The following is a 14,050-nucleotide window of genomic DNA, read 5'->3' on the forward strand; positions in this document are numbered from 1 at the left end:
GAAGAGGACTGGAATACTGTTCAAACTGAGACTAACTGGCTTTTAGCCGAGGATTTGCAATTCACACAGAGAGAACAGGGAATCCAAATACAGTAACTGTGGTTTATGTATGGTATTTGAACCACAGGGAAATATCTGGACAGTACAGAATATACTCAATAAATATGGAACATTCTAACCAAATCTTGAGTCATTGAAATTATCTCATTGGCCTTTCCTCTTAAACAGAAAGCTTTGTCTCAGCTTACCAAGGCTTTTTTTGCATTTCACAGCATAGGCATTTACTCCTCCTGGACTGGATCAACACATGAGTTCATCAGTGCATGCCTGCGATTCCTGTTCCTGTCAGCACCGCGCTGCAGAATCTCCTCCTGTCAAGAAGGAGCGCTGCTACAGAGGTCTCACAGCCAGGCTCTCCCTGCAGCTCCTGCGATGTGCCACCCAGCCTACCTGTGGACAGACAGGCTCTCCTGACGTGGCTACACTCCCAACACCCTCCAAAGAGCCTGTGCATATGAATGTACAAACACTTGTACGCAGGCACGCACATAAGGAGAGAGCAGTTCCAGTGGAGGATGATCCAAAGAGAGATGGTGATGGGTCTCCGCAGCTTCGGCCCAGAAGTTGTAACTTCTGCATGACATGACACTCTGGTGAGTGGCGAGAGACCTGTCGAGATGGTATGTGTGAGTTACTTTTTTAGCCTTTGTGGCCTGGCTTGATGGCCCATGCATTTCATGATAATTTTTTCTGGTGAAATTAGAAGAACTTTGGAAAAAAAGCTAGCTTAAAGGTCTAAAAAAATCTCAGTCCCATCTGCTGCAGTTAAATTTCATGTGCACCCATAGCGGATCAATGGAGACAGCCACTGCTCGGCTGTTTTAACACTCACCCTTTCTCCCCATTTCTGTAGCAAAAGCAGAGGCAGGGAGCAGAGTGTGAAAGGACTCATCCCAGCCAGCAGCATAGCACCAAACCCCTGAACCCCAACCTGGCAACTGCAACTCCTACATCATGCACGTCGGCCATGCCATAGTGTCTTCTTCAGCGAAGTGAAAAATGCTTGGCAGTTTGAGACAGCAGTGCTTGTTTCTCAGCCTGATGGCATTATGAGGAATATTTACTAAGTCTTTAATGGTGTAGACCTAAACTCTAGACAGGAGGGGATTACACTCGAATGAACAACAAAAACAATCTTTGTTTTCAAAAGATCTCAATAACAACAAATCCATTTGTCTGTTTCACCAGTAGAGCATTTTTGTGGGAGATCCCTATTTATCTGATTTATTAGAAATGCTCCATTGAGACATAAAGCATTTTTCTAATAAACCTAGAGGTTAGCACTATTGTTTTCAGTACAGCTGACCCTTGGATTTGCTGTAAAACCAGAATCATTAGAAATGCTCCATTGGTTATATTGGAGCATTTCTAATGAATCAGAGGGTCAGCTCTATTGAAATAATGTAAAATATCTAGATTCATGAGAAAAACGCCATTGAAATGCATGGAGCGTTTCTAATAAATCCAGATTTTAGTGGAGCTCAACCCTGAATCCATTAAAACGTTATGAAAAAATAGTTACTGAGCATGCACCTTAGGTACTTTTTTCTGTGTTAATCTCTCATTTATTTTAAAATGCGTTGTAAAAATAGCAAAAGGCATCAGTGAAAATTTGTTACTTAAAGTCTGCCATTTCCTCTACTTACATATGAGCAGAGAGCCACTGTTGCCACCAGAAAGGCAGCCCCTGGTACCTCATAATATGTGCTTGGCTCGCATTGCGTTCAAGCAGCTTCCAGGAAGGGGGATGCAGCGCATAGGGCTGTGAGCACATCACACCACACCGGGTGCATGCACAGTCCTGGATTTACTGTAGTCTCCCCCACATTAGGCACATACCAAATGGGAGTGAGTGTTGTGGGAGTTACGGAGCTTCAAGTTGCAACTGTCCGGAGAGGAGCTGTTTGTCAAGAGTTCTCGGGCATCTCGGTCTTTTCTCAATGTGGGACTTCACTGCAGGAGGGATCATGATTTTCTCCACAGCCACTTAACAGAGACTGGAGCAACATTGGTGTCAATTCCCAGGAGAAAGCTTCGTGGGTCCCCACAGCAGGCTGTTCTCAGCAGGATCCCCTTGTTCAGGGATTGCTCTGAAGGGAATGTCCAATTCTTTAGCTGGATATTTAAATGCCAATTGTCTACGGCAGCTGAAGGCAGTTAATGATCATAAGCAGCAGGTTCACGGGCATTCTCCTCCCAGGAGTATATTGTTCCTGACTTTGAAAAGGGCCAGCTCACTAAGAATAAGAGAAACGCACATATGAATGAGGGCAGGTCAGAAGTGTTTGGCTTGTGTATCCTATGAAAGAAGCTGAGCCTTAAGTCTCTTATGCTTTACTGAATAATAGATGTAGAAAAGGATCTCTCTATGGCTTCAGGAAGGGGCATCTTAAACAAAAGCCTCAGTACCAGATACAGATGTGATGCACTTAGGGCACATGTCCCAGGATGAGTTGCCAGATATTTTGAGGCTTCCACAGTTTACCAGTGTAATTACTGATGGAGAGACCATGTTGTCTATACTTAAGGAGAAATCACAGCCTGCTTTCCCCTGCAAGTTAGATGTTTATTCTTAATTTACAATCACAAGGCCAACAATAGAATAAGATTTTTTTTACTACTGCCAAGCTGAATTGGCTTTTTCTACCATTTTTACTGTACAACACTATTCAAAGCCTGGCAGACTTTCAAGTTTACTTTAAGGCAGATTCAACAGCTGTAACCTTCTAAGAGTCTGTGTCCGAAAGATGGGATGTTTTTGGCTAAATGCAATGTCAGACTTTGTTCTTGCCATACAGCTAGATTACATATCCATGGCAGGTGACATCTTTAAGCTATTTGTCTATTCAACATTGTCAGCTTGATAAATGCCTGAAAACTGAGGCCTATAGTAATAAAAATTAGTTATTAATAGTAGCATGTTATGGGCCAGAACATGAAAACACAAACAAGAAGTCTTTCTAATTTATTGTTTCACAACATAACAAGAAGAAGTAAACATTGGCAAATTTATTTTAAGGGCATGCATGAGTCAGTCCCTCAGCGCCTCTCTTGGACGGTCAGGCCCCTCCTCAGAGCAGAGTTGAAGCTAATTTTGTCAATTTTGCAGATGAACTTCACGTGAAAGTTGCTGTGGCAAGTTTTCATGATGATGACAATGATAATGCCCACTTCTCTCTTTTTTCGGAGCTAGTGCTTTATTATTGCACCTCTTATCTTCCAGAATACTACTGCTGACATGCACCTGCTATAGACACGGTGCTGCATGTACCAGCCAGGTACAACACTGGGGAAGAGTTTTGAGAAGAGTTTGGATCAGCGACCCTCTGACAACGCCCTGCTCTCAGGTAACACATGTGAAAAGTCAGGCAAATGGGCTCAGCCAATAGACCCTGAGTAAGTGGCATGGGGTTCAGTATACCTGATGCAGTGGGTGAAAGAGCTGGATTGATTGTGTTGGAATTGATTAGACCAACGTTACATTAGGCTGCTTTCTCCCTGGTGTTTATGATGACTATCCGAAGGCAGGGTAAGAAAGCACCTGGAGGTTTAGACATCGCTGCTCTGTAATCCATGGAGCTCTCTAGCCCAGGTCCCAGATTGAAAGCAATTGGAAGACATTGTAAGAAGCTTCTTTTTCGTTCAAGGGCAAGTCACATGCCATTGGAAAACAGCAGACCAGTTTTGGACAAAGGAGAATCTCCTCTATGCTGTGTAACACTGGAATCTCCAATACTGCATATTAATTGTTAAGGGATCACGATGGTAGCCACACCAGGGTGGTATGCAGCACGGCTGTGAAGTCCTCGAGCAACTTCTCACTTCTGCAGCTTTACAGCCTACCTTAAATGTATTTCAGAATAGTTTGCTTAAAATTAAGCACAGAAAGACAATACATTCATCACAACCCCTTTACAAGGCTGTTCAAGGAACTAGGCTTGTGTGTGTCATAGCGTTTTACAGCAATGGTCTTTCTATAGGTCCCCATGCTTTCAGCAAATAACAGAGAAGCTGACTTGCCTCAGATGCAGGCTAGGTTCTGTTTATTTTATGAATGCATACAGTCAGGGTATCTGCAGCTTATCAGCTTATGGTGCTGTTCGTTTAGCTGCTTTGTACCTATACACACACATATATATAAAATGTCTATGAAAAGTATATTAATATAACTCTATCTCAACAGATTTAATTCTTAAATGCTACATATACTTGTTTAATCTCTCATTTTAGAAGTAGGAAAGGTTAGATTATAACATCAGGTTAGCTCTCTTTGAAGCAGGTAATAATTAAGTTGATTCACTGTTGCAATTACTGTCAAATCCCCCTTAATTACCACGGATTTTATAGCAGCTTCATTATACGTCTGCTGTAATGCATTGTGGCCCAAAGGAGAAGTGTTGCAGGAAATTCTGCATAGCATGTATAATTCTAACCTGCAGTTAAAGCTTCTAGTGAAAGCCTCTGCACTAAATTTATCTTTTTTTGACATTTTTTCCCCTATTATTTAAAGCACTTGAACTGGAGTAACACCACTAAAATATACACCTAACTTCATAAGTGAAAATTGATCTCTTCACAGGTATTAGGAATAAAAATGGAGAAAAAAGAAAATTAGCAGTGAATTATTCTTGGGAAACTGCTCAGCAAAAATGAAGAACACTTCTGGTCTGGCATCATGGGGGGGAGAAAACTTCTGCCCCATCCTGCAAATCATATACCCCTGAACAACCTTTCCTCCCTTGAGTAGTCCCACTGAATAGAGTTTTTAAGGCAGTAACATATCAATATTTTCATCCATTGTTCATTTTACATTTTATAAACAGATTATACAAATATAAGGAACATGCACAACCAATAGCTTTGACAGTTTTTATTTCACTTGCGTATTGAATATGCTGTTACAGTATATTATGAAAATATTTGATGAAAATAGCAATTTGGACAATAGTAACACCTATTTTATTATCAATCATGCAAGAATTTTTAAAGCAACTCTTCTTTAGAACTGACCTTCCAACTAACTTTTCTAGCAACATAGCCTCATGAAACTGCTGCTTTATGGCTCATGTGTCACTGCTTGTTTCCATTGGAAAAATCTTTACAAATCAGGGTCTGTAAATTGAGCCTGCAACAGTTCAAAACAGATAACTGAATAATGTGTCCCATGGATTCTCTTGTAACGAAGGAATTTACTCCACAGAATATATTAGATGCAGAAAGGGCTTCAGTGTCAGTGACACTATTGGCAGCTGTGTTAACAGTTAAGGAGCTGGCTTTGTACAGCAGTACAGTTATTAAATTTCTCCAGAGACCATGACTCATTAATCAAATATTCATACATCTCTGTAAATACACACTGAACAGAGAATACCCTCAGAGTTGAGCATCCCAGCACAAGTGCTCTTTCATGTAACACTGACAAAATCCTGAGAACATGCGGTCATGTTTTGCATTTCTAATGCTGTATGTACTCTGTAGTACCCCAATTCCTAAAAACAGAACACAAATGATCTTACTGATTGCAAGTGTTACACAGTCACAATTAAAATTGCTTCACTATTGCTTCATACCATCTTTTTAAAAGTGAAGACAGTGAATCAATTCTTCTGTTCTTTGTTTACCATCAGACAAGTAACTTTTTCCCATACGGATGGAGAAACCCAAGGCCATGCTCCTATTAATACAAGAATTTGTATTAGCATGAAAACAACAAACCACTGGTTGAACTGTGAAGGCCAAAGAACTTCATATATTTGCAAAGATGTGAGCTTGTTGTATTTAACAAATACTGTATTTTGTGTTTCCACACTGCCATAAAACGGCATGTCTTCTCACCTGCTCCAGGGGAGGCACAAACATGTCTGAAGTGAAGTTTTGAGCTTGGTCAGGTTGAGATCACGGTTCAGAGCTGAAGCATCTCTCTGTGATCAGCTGAAGCTCTTCTCTATAAGCCTTTGAAAAACTACAGTTTTCTGTTTGAACTCCTCATCCTAATGCATTCATATCTAGGACTTTGGTTTTGACTGTTGCAAGTTCTTATTTATACTTCTGATTAAGGCTCTCGGTGGGTTGAAGTAGTCAGATGCCTTTATATAGGGTTATTTGTAAATGGGGATTATCATATTGCTGAATGTACATTTTTTAAATTCTGTACTATTGTGCTCTGCTGAACTCAGGGGAACAAGGGAATGGAAGGGAACGATCTGAGTCTTCAAGTCCAACCCCCTGAAAGTGTGGCCAGCATAAAATCCCAAATGATCCTGATAAGAGAAGAGGAATTTACAGATAAATCCCAGAAAGAGGTGAGTGTCAGATTATATTCCTTTATAGTTTTTAGAGGCTGGGACATAGAATCCGCCCCTGGAACCAGTCCCTAACTGCAGATTTTGAAGGGAAATTTGTAAACTTGCAAAACATCTTTATATTCTGTAAGTAACTTGCAAATGGCTCAGTTTAAGGATTGAACTCTGATCAGAAAATACTTCCCTTTTTAGTTCCTTTTCTAATAAATATAGATACTCTAGCCTAAGCACCTCCACAGTTCCTACTACATTAATTTCAGTGCATTTTGATTTTCTTTAACAAGGCTTGACATTTGCATTTTAAAAAGAAAATCCTCTCCTATATTTAATTAGGGCACTGATTGAGACAGGATGGCAATAACCTCCCACACTTCTTCTGTGTAAGACAAAATCCACACCACCTTGCTTCACGAGTCAGCACGTGCCGATAAAGCAGTTGTGGGTTCTTGCTGTGTGCCATGCAGAAAACAGCACGAGGCTGCAATTACAGTCCCCCTTGCCTCTTGTCCATCTAAGTACAGGGCCCCAATCCTGGGCATCCTACAAGTGATCCTACTACCCTGCATGACCTTATTCACTGATCAGCAAACTGCTGGATGTGGATAAATACCTAAACCATTGACTTTAATAATGTTCCCCTGGGGCACAGGGATTCACTGGCAGGATCAGAGTGTAGGGAAGGAGGAGATGGAAAGTAAGAATAATATGTGAATGCTGAGCAGAGAGCCCACAAAGCCTTGGTTTTAACACATGCCTACACACCTACTAGAGCTAGGCGAAAACAGCAAACATTTATTTGCACATCTTCTTGCATAAATAAAACCCTGCTGATTTGCTTTGGTGGCATTTACGACCACATTTATTCATAAACATTAGAGTGAGCAAGTTTTTATTTGCAGGAGCGTTCACAGAAAACAAAAGCGTCGTGAATTCTGGTGTGAATAAATACCAAAGAGCTCTCACACGAGAAGGGCTTCTGCAGTCATTAAGTAAAGCTCTTTTTACTATTCACACTGTGGATTCAAACAATTACAGCTGCCCGTGAACTGCTTACAAACAGGGAAGGGAACTGTTTATAAAGCTCAGTTCATCCAATTAGGCAACAGAAGCCATCTCATGAAGGTACCCAATGACAGGGTCAAATGATGATTACACAGGGCTCAATCCTGACTCCCTTGAACACCTCTTTACATCTTTTTGGCAGTGCAAACAAGTTACCGGCATTTCAAGACCCCTTTCCATAATGTCAGCACAGCCTAACCAAGACGGTGGGAGGCTGTATCACCTTTGTGCTGCCAGAAAGCAGCTATAGTCCAACAGAGGCTCAAGGAGTGTTAGACTGAAATACTGCTGTGGGTTATAGCTGACTCTGCTCCACAGCCTTCCACGCGGGGCTAGGGAAATGCACTCCACGCACTGGGAAGAAGAAATGCAGCCATACTCCCATAGTAATCAACTGCAGGGTGGTAAAGGACCAGAAAGTAATCTGGCATATTCTGCTCCCTTGGAGGCTCCTGGTAGCACAAGAAGAGCTGGTGCCTCCCCAAAAAGCCATATCACCTTGGATGAAATTGTTGCATAAACAGAATGTGGGGCGGGCTGGATTTCAAATATGCTGTTTGTATTCATTTGTGGCATTATTGACCTTTCATAACTCACTGACAGTTGCTTTTGATTCCATCATTCCAGTTAAGAGATTGTCAATAACTCTGGAAATAAATCAGGTCTCCAGAGTGAGTCCATTTTCTTACTGTAATTAATGTCAAACAGGAGATCCCTTCCCTGCCTCCCCAAATACCCTGTTGTGTCCTTCTGGCTGCATTGTGCGTAACTGAACTGCTCGCCTGCTTCTCATTACCAATGCTTCTAGATTTGGAGAGGTAAGTTGAAGAAAAAAAAAAACACAAAAGACTTTCCTTACACCAAAAAATTTGTCAGCCAAGGACAAGGGCAAAAGCCCAGACCAGGGTCTGTTATTGCCTCTCTAGCACAGCCAGGCAGCGGCAGACTCTGCCTGCGGCCACTTCATAGCCAGGCAGCACTCAGGGGAGGAGAGGGATCCCTTCTTTCACATCCACACTCCTTGTTTTCCGACTCCATTTTCATACCGATTGCAGATAAATGAACCTGATGTTTAAGTGCCAGTTAACGCACATAGAGCAACCACTTGTTTGCTGTTACTGCTTTAACTAAGGAGCATGTCACCATGCTAAATGTCAATCAGGTGTATTTACTGCATCATTTTAAAAGTGCAAGGTCGTGTAGACTCCTCTGGGAGGAGCCAGTCAACTCACCACGAACAGATCCAGACTCCCATGATCTTGCCTTGTACAGGAACCAGGGAAGAGCAGGTTTTGTTCAGAACATGAAGCCAGTGTTGGCTTTGAAAATCAGGCGAGGGGATGCGTGGCATCACCTCAACACCAGTTGCCACTGCACCTGTAAGGAAATAAAGCAGCTGCCTTTACGTAGTTCTTACAGTTACCTACTCATGTTCTTGTCGTTTAGGGCCGTCTCATTAATACTGTGGGAAAAATGTAACCGGCAAGGGAGGCGTGCTTGGGGGACTCCCACCTAGCTGTTCTTACAGGAATGGGCCTGCTTGGAGACCTTCAATAACAAATTAGGGCGGCCTCAGTTTTACAGCTCTGCTGAAGCACAGGGGCCTGACGAGAGGGAAAACAAGTCTTTAGAGAAAGGCAGCAGAAACAAGCAATTCTGCTGGTAGCCACAGATGGGCACTAACTTAGTAATGGTCTTGAGTATCTTTCTGTTTCTAGGCCTTCTGGAAGTTGGTGTACAACTCTCCAGACCCTGTTTCTCTCTGAGGTCAGTTGTCTCTACTAACATTAGTAAATAAATCCCTCTCCTAAACAGCCACTTTAGAAATTGCCATTTCATGAGTCATTATGGGGCAAAACCAGCCTTCCAGCCTCATCTTTCCCGAGAGCCATCCCTGAGAGTCTGCTGGCTTGTTCCCCATGGAGTTAAACCAGCACACCGGCTTTCTCCACCAGTCTCCAGCCCGGTCTAAGACTTCAGGTTGGGAAGCTGTCAGAAATCAGCCGCTGCCTTTCATGATTACCTGCAGGGAAGGTGGGTGCTGGCCAAAGGCGTTTTTAAAGGTTTTGAGTTTGGCTTGAGATGCCAGTGGCCACAGAGCCAACGGGAAAGGGATGTGGTGCCTGGTGGGTTTTTCCCATGGGGGAACCGCACAGTCAGGTCCTGTGGAGAGGTCCTTTACCTTGCACCGCATGGGCTACCCCAGCGCCCAGTCCCGGCTACAGCGCTGCATGGGGAGGGACAAACACCAACACCGTTGCCATCAGTTCTGAGCGTGATGGGGTTTTGGTCACTGGTCAGGTAGAGGCAAGTCAAAGAGGACCCTGAGGTCTCATATTAGTTTGAAAAATGAGGGCAATATCTTAGCTAGAAGGGGAAGGCAGAGTCCCAGCTAATCATTTAGAGTCCTGAGGTTGTGTCAAGCTAATATTAGATATTATAAACACACAAAGAAATGTTCCTTCTAATGAAAAAGGAAATGGCAGAAAAGAAAAAAAGAAAAGGTTATTAGGCAATTAAAAGCTCGGACATTGAAAAGAGCAACTATTCGCCCACCTTCTGTGGTACGTGCAGTCTGGTTCCGTCAGGCAAGCGAGTAATCAGCCAGTGATTTGTGGAAGTCCTTTAAGAAAATAGGCCACTGCTGGGTGTGTGAGTAACTAATGCTCATTTGGTTTGTGTTTGAAGGCAGCAGCAGCAACAGTGATGACACAAATTAATTGCACGGTTTTCAGGAGATAATGCAGACGAGGTAAAGAGAATTACTATGCGATTAACATAGTTTCCAATTAAAGTCCCCTGTAGTTACCGAAAAACATTAATTCCTAGTAACTTGGTAATTTAACTTGTGTCACCACTGTACACAAGTGCACCAGGGCAACGTGTGGGTTTGTCTATGCTTGCATGGGAAACATGAAAAAAAATCTGAAAATAGCCATTAGTTTTTAACAACTCTTTGTAGCAGGCTTCAAATAAAACACCACGTTGGTAAACTAAAGGATTTGCTAGCAGATTAAAGGACCAAAAACCAGCTGCTGTCCTAGCACTGAAGTCTTTCTTGCCCTTAGTCAAAAAGGGAAAAAAAAAAAAAATCTACTATTTAAATAAACTCAGCAAAGGTGTTTCAGCCATTACATTTCTTCATCGACAAGTTGCAAAAAGACTGAGACAAATGAAACTATTTTGCCCTTCCAGAGAAGTTTGCTGTTGGGATGGCAGAACTACATTTTTCTTTTTAACACTTACGTACTATAGCTCTTTTATTTCCATTAGACCACTTCTGTTACAAGAATACCAAACCAAAGGTCTTTTGAATAGCAGCTCATTTCTGGAGACACAGCTAGCCTAGGTGGGTACGTGCACACGGGATTTTCTAAAGTACCTAACTTCAGCCAGCAGAGTTCAGGAAAAAGGAAAATTCATCCTTTAGCTTTTGTCTCAGCTAAAGCTACCTGTACCGCAGTGGGACGGAGCGGCCCATGATATATGTCTGTGCAGCAGACCAAGAGGTACAAAGGCCTGGACATGAAAAACTCGCAGAATTACCAGGTGTGAGCAGTTTTGGTTTAGTCTGATGACAAAACGCAGTCACCAAGTAGTGCCATTACCGTTTTTATCATGTGCACGTCCAGAAACATCTCTGTTTTCACCTTGCCTGTTTCACAACGTAAGCGCACTCGGTGAGTGGTATGGGAAGAGTCGTTCCTTTGACATCTTCCCGATGGCCAGGCTTGATCCCAGTAATGTTATGAAGGCTGAAGTCTGCAGTGGGGTAGGATGGATAAAGTCCTTCAAAAGAGATGTGGGTCTTTGTCTATATGTCTCAAGTCATATAGACAATGTTGTACAGTAACTTTCATTTAAAAAGATAAAAATACCACATAATTGGGAAAAAAGTCCACTGTACAGCTGTGTCTTTTTGTTAGTTTCACATAGCTCAGCACCACTTTCAACTTCATTACAAATACTGCAGACTCCTGTGCATGAAAGCCTCTGAAGCTTATTACATTTTATTATTATTACTACAACAACAGAAGCTGTAAATGGAAAAGACGTTATTGATTCAACTCATCTGCTGAATGCAGATTGTTCTTAACCGTGCATTTGTTCGCCTTTGGGCCAGTCTGGTTTGTAACAGCCTTAGACAGTAAGGCTTTCAACGCTTCTGGGTGAGAATATTACACAGCCTCGTACTGCCCTGCAGGAAGCTTTTCCTTGAGCACCTTCCCCTTTCCCAAAGATGTCTGTCCTTTTACCATTCCCTGCAACTCCTCTCCCTCTCACCAGTGCCCATACACTACAGATCTGTAAACTGTAGTGCTTCCCTCCTTCCCTAACCTCGTGCTTCAGCTACAGAGTAACAAAGCCACTTAGCTACAAGTTAATCTTCCTTAAATCCATCCCTGCAGGCTCCTGATCATTTTTCCTGTTCTTCTGTGCACTTTAATGCCTTCCTCGTGGAAAGGTAAGCAGAAAGCAGAGCGTCAGTGAAACCAGATTATACTGATTATATCCCCCCGCTCTGCGACAGAAGCTTTTAATGATGCAGCATAGGATTGCTTTTTTTTTTTTTTAAATGCGAAAGCAAAGTACAACTTCATGTCTAATTTCCTGTCCACTGTTACCCAACGGAACCACTCAACGGTTTTGCATTATTTTTGCTGTGCCTACATTAACTTGTGCTTCGATAAACAGGAATCTTCTATTTTCTAGCTCTCACTGACATTCACAATTCTCCTCATTTTGACATCTAAATTCCATAAATATGTTGTTTACTCCCTCTTCTGGGCTATTAATGAAAAATATTAAGTAAGATCAAGCCAAACATCCTCACATACGTGCAGCATCTAAAAGTAATATTATGCCAATTATTAGTAGGATTCAACAGTGCAGAGGTTACTAATTTAGACAAATGATGTGTGGGTTTTTTTTTTTTTTCCTGAAAGCAAGTGAACACAATCTCATTCTGGCTTTTTTGGAATATTAACTCAATTAACACATGCAAATGCACACTCCAGCCCCGACACATACACATACTTGATCTAGTTCTGCCTGAAATCTATCTATTAGTCACTTCTTTCTCATAAAAGGAAAAAAGGTGCTTTAATGAATACACATGATGCTTATTATTTGGATCGGCAACATTTGTGCCTTCTGTGCCTGAACGGCACTTAGAATAGGTTAACATTTGGTTTACAACACAACAATAAAATTTGCCTTTATTGCAAATAAACAGAGTATTCACACCTTGCAATATTGTTTTAGATGCAGGATTATATTCACTCTTAGAGGATCTAATATTAATATAAAAGGCACATGCATTTAATGTTTTCACACCTCTTTTATTTTCCGAGCAGTGTTAATACATATTTTAAATATTGCATTTACTTTGTTAAAACGTGAAACTATTTATGTACATTTGTTTGCAATCTGAGAACACACACCATCAAGTAATCATTTGTACAGTAATAACATGTATCCAAAAAAAAAAAAAAAAAAAAAAAATCACAGCCCAGAATTTTTGACATTCACTCCCCCATTTGCTTTGATTTAAAAGCTGCACTAATAGGAGAGAAGCCTCAACGTTATAGTAGTTGAAACAGGAAACAAACATCACTCTCTTCTAATAATTGTCTTTAGCTGCTTTGATTGGTTGCAGTTAATATTAATAGTATAACCTTTAAAAATTGTGGGGAAAGGTAATACTTTATCTTCGCTCCTCATATTAAGGCTCCAAAGCAAGCTTAATGAGAAACCATTATAAAATCATACTGCTAAATAGTATCTTAACTCACAATTCGGCCTATATAATTGTATCAGTATTGCAACTGACAATTACTACTGATATATCAAACTTACCTTTCTTACACTGTGCTGCTCGGTATGTGTGTCACGATTACAGCATTAACTATTATTTGGGCTTATGTAGCAAGACAGATTAGAGTTCTACCCTTACCACATGAATACAGAACGCAAATTTTACTTACAAACAGAAATAACATGGTCTCAAAACCTATGGATATGCGTCCATGACATAAAACCCACACGTATCTGGCAGCCTCTGCTCAGGGTTTGTCCTGGACTGACACGACATCAGGGTCACAAGTTAGGCTTTAGGGACTGGCCAAGCTTTTGAAGAGGGCAAGACCAGGACATAGGCACATGTCAGCACACCTGGCTCTAAACAATGCCTTCTATCTTCACTAGCATAACGGGACATTAAACTCATCCAACTAGCAGTGAACAAAAATAATTAGTAAGTACATTTATAAATGACATTTTAAAGACTATTAACATATAAAACATTATCATCTTTATGAAAATAGACCAATTTCAGCACAAGCTTGCCTTTTTGCGGGAGGAGGACACATACATTTTTTGTTTTTTAAAAGGCAAGTGTTCTCCTGGACAGCTGCCAATAATCTTGTGTAAAATGTCCTTAAAGCAAGACAAACTCCTCTGTACTAAATCTTTTTAATCTTTTCTTTTCATCCTCAGAGAAAAGGTCATTTTCTTCCCGGAGTGGACTGGAAGCAAAGTCATAGTCTCTAGAATGACCCTTTACAAAAGTAAACAAGGGATATTTTTCCTTAGATGAAGATTTCAGCATCTACAATGTAAAACAC

At 41.2% G+C, this 14,050-nt stretch overlaps 1 protein-coding gene across 5 annotated transcripts in view; it reads right to left on the reverse strand.

Moving 5' to 3' along the window:
- Positions 1 to 566: 566 nt before the first annotated feature.
- ATG4C (autophagy related 4C cysteine peptidase) overlaps positions 567 to 14,050 on the reverse strand; it is a 39,735-nt gene continuing 26,251 nt past the window's right edge. For 3 of the 5 annotated variants that reach the window (XM_082311677.1, XM_082311679.1, XM_082311676.1), the window contains one exon: positions 12,768 to 14,034. In XM_082311677.1, the coding sequence (XP_082167803.1) occupies positions 13,864 to 14,034 (171 nt within the window). In that variant the 3' untranslated portion in view covers positions 12,768 to 13,863. Of the gene's footprint in view, positions 670 to 1,899; positions 2,298 to 5,265; positions 5,735 to 8,656; positions 8,802 to 11,032; positions 11,214 to 12,767; positions 14,035 to 14,050 lie in introns of those variants that run through there. The other 2 variants (XR_014228157.1, XR_014228158.1) reach the window with 2 other exon arrangements.

Source organism: Platalea leucorodia (genome assembly GCF_965183815.1).
Source record: "Platalea leucorodia genome assembly, chromosome: 5".
NCBI classification, from domain to species: domain Eukaryota; kingdom Metazoa; phylum Chordata; class Aves; order Pelecaniformes; family Threskiornithidae; genus Platalea; species Platalea leucorodia.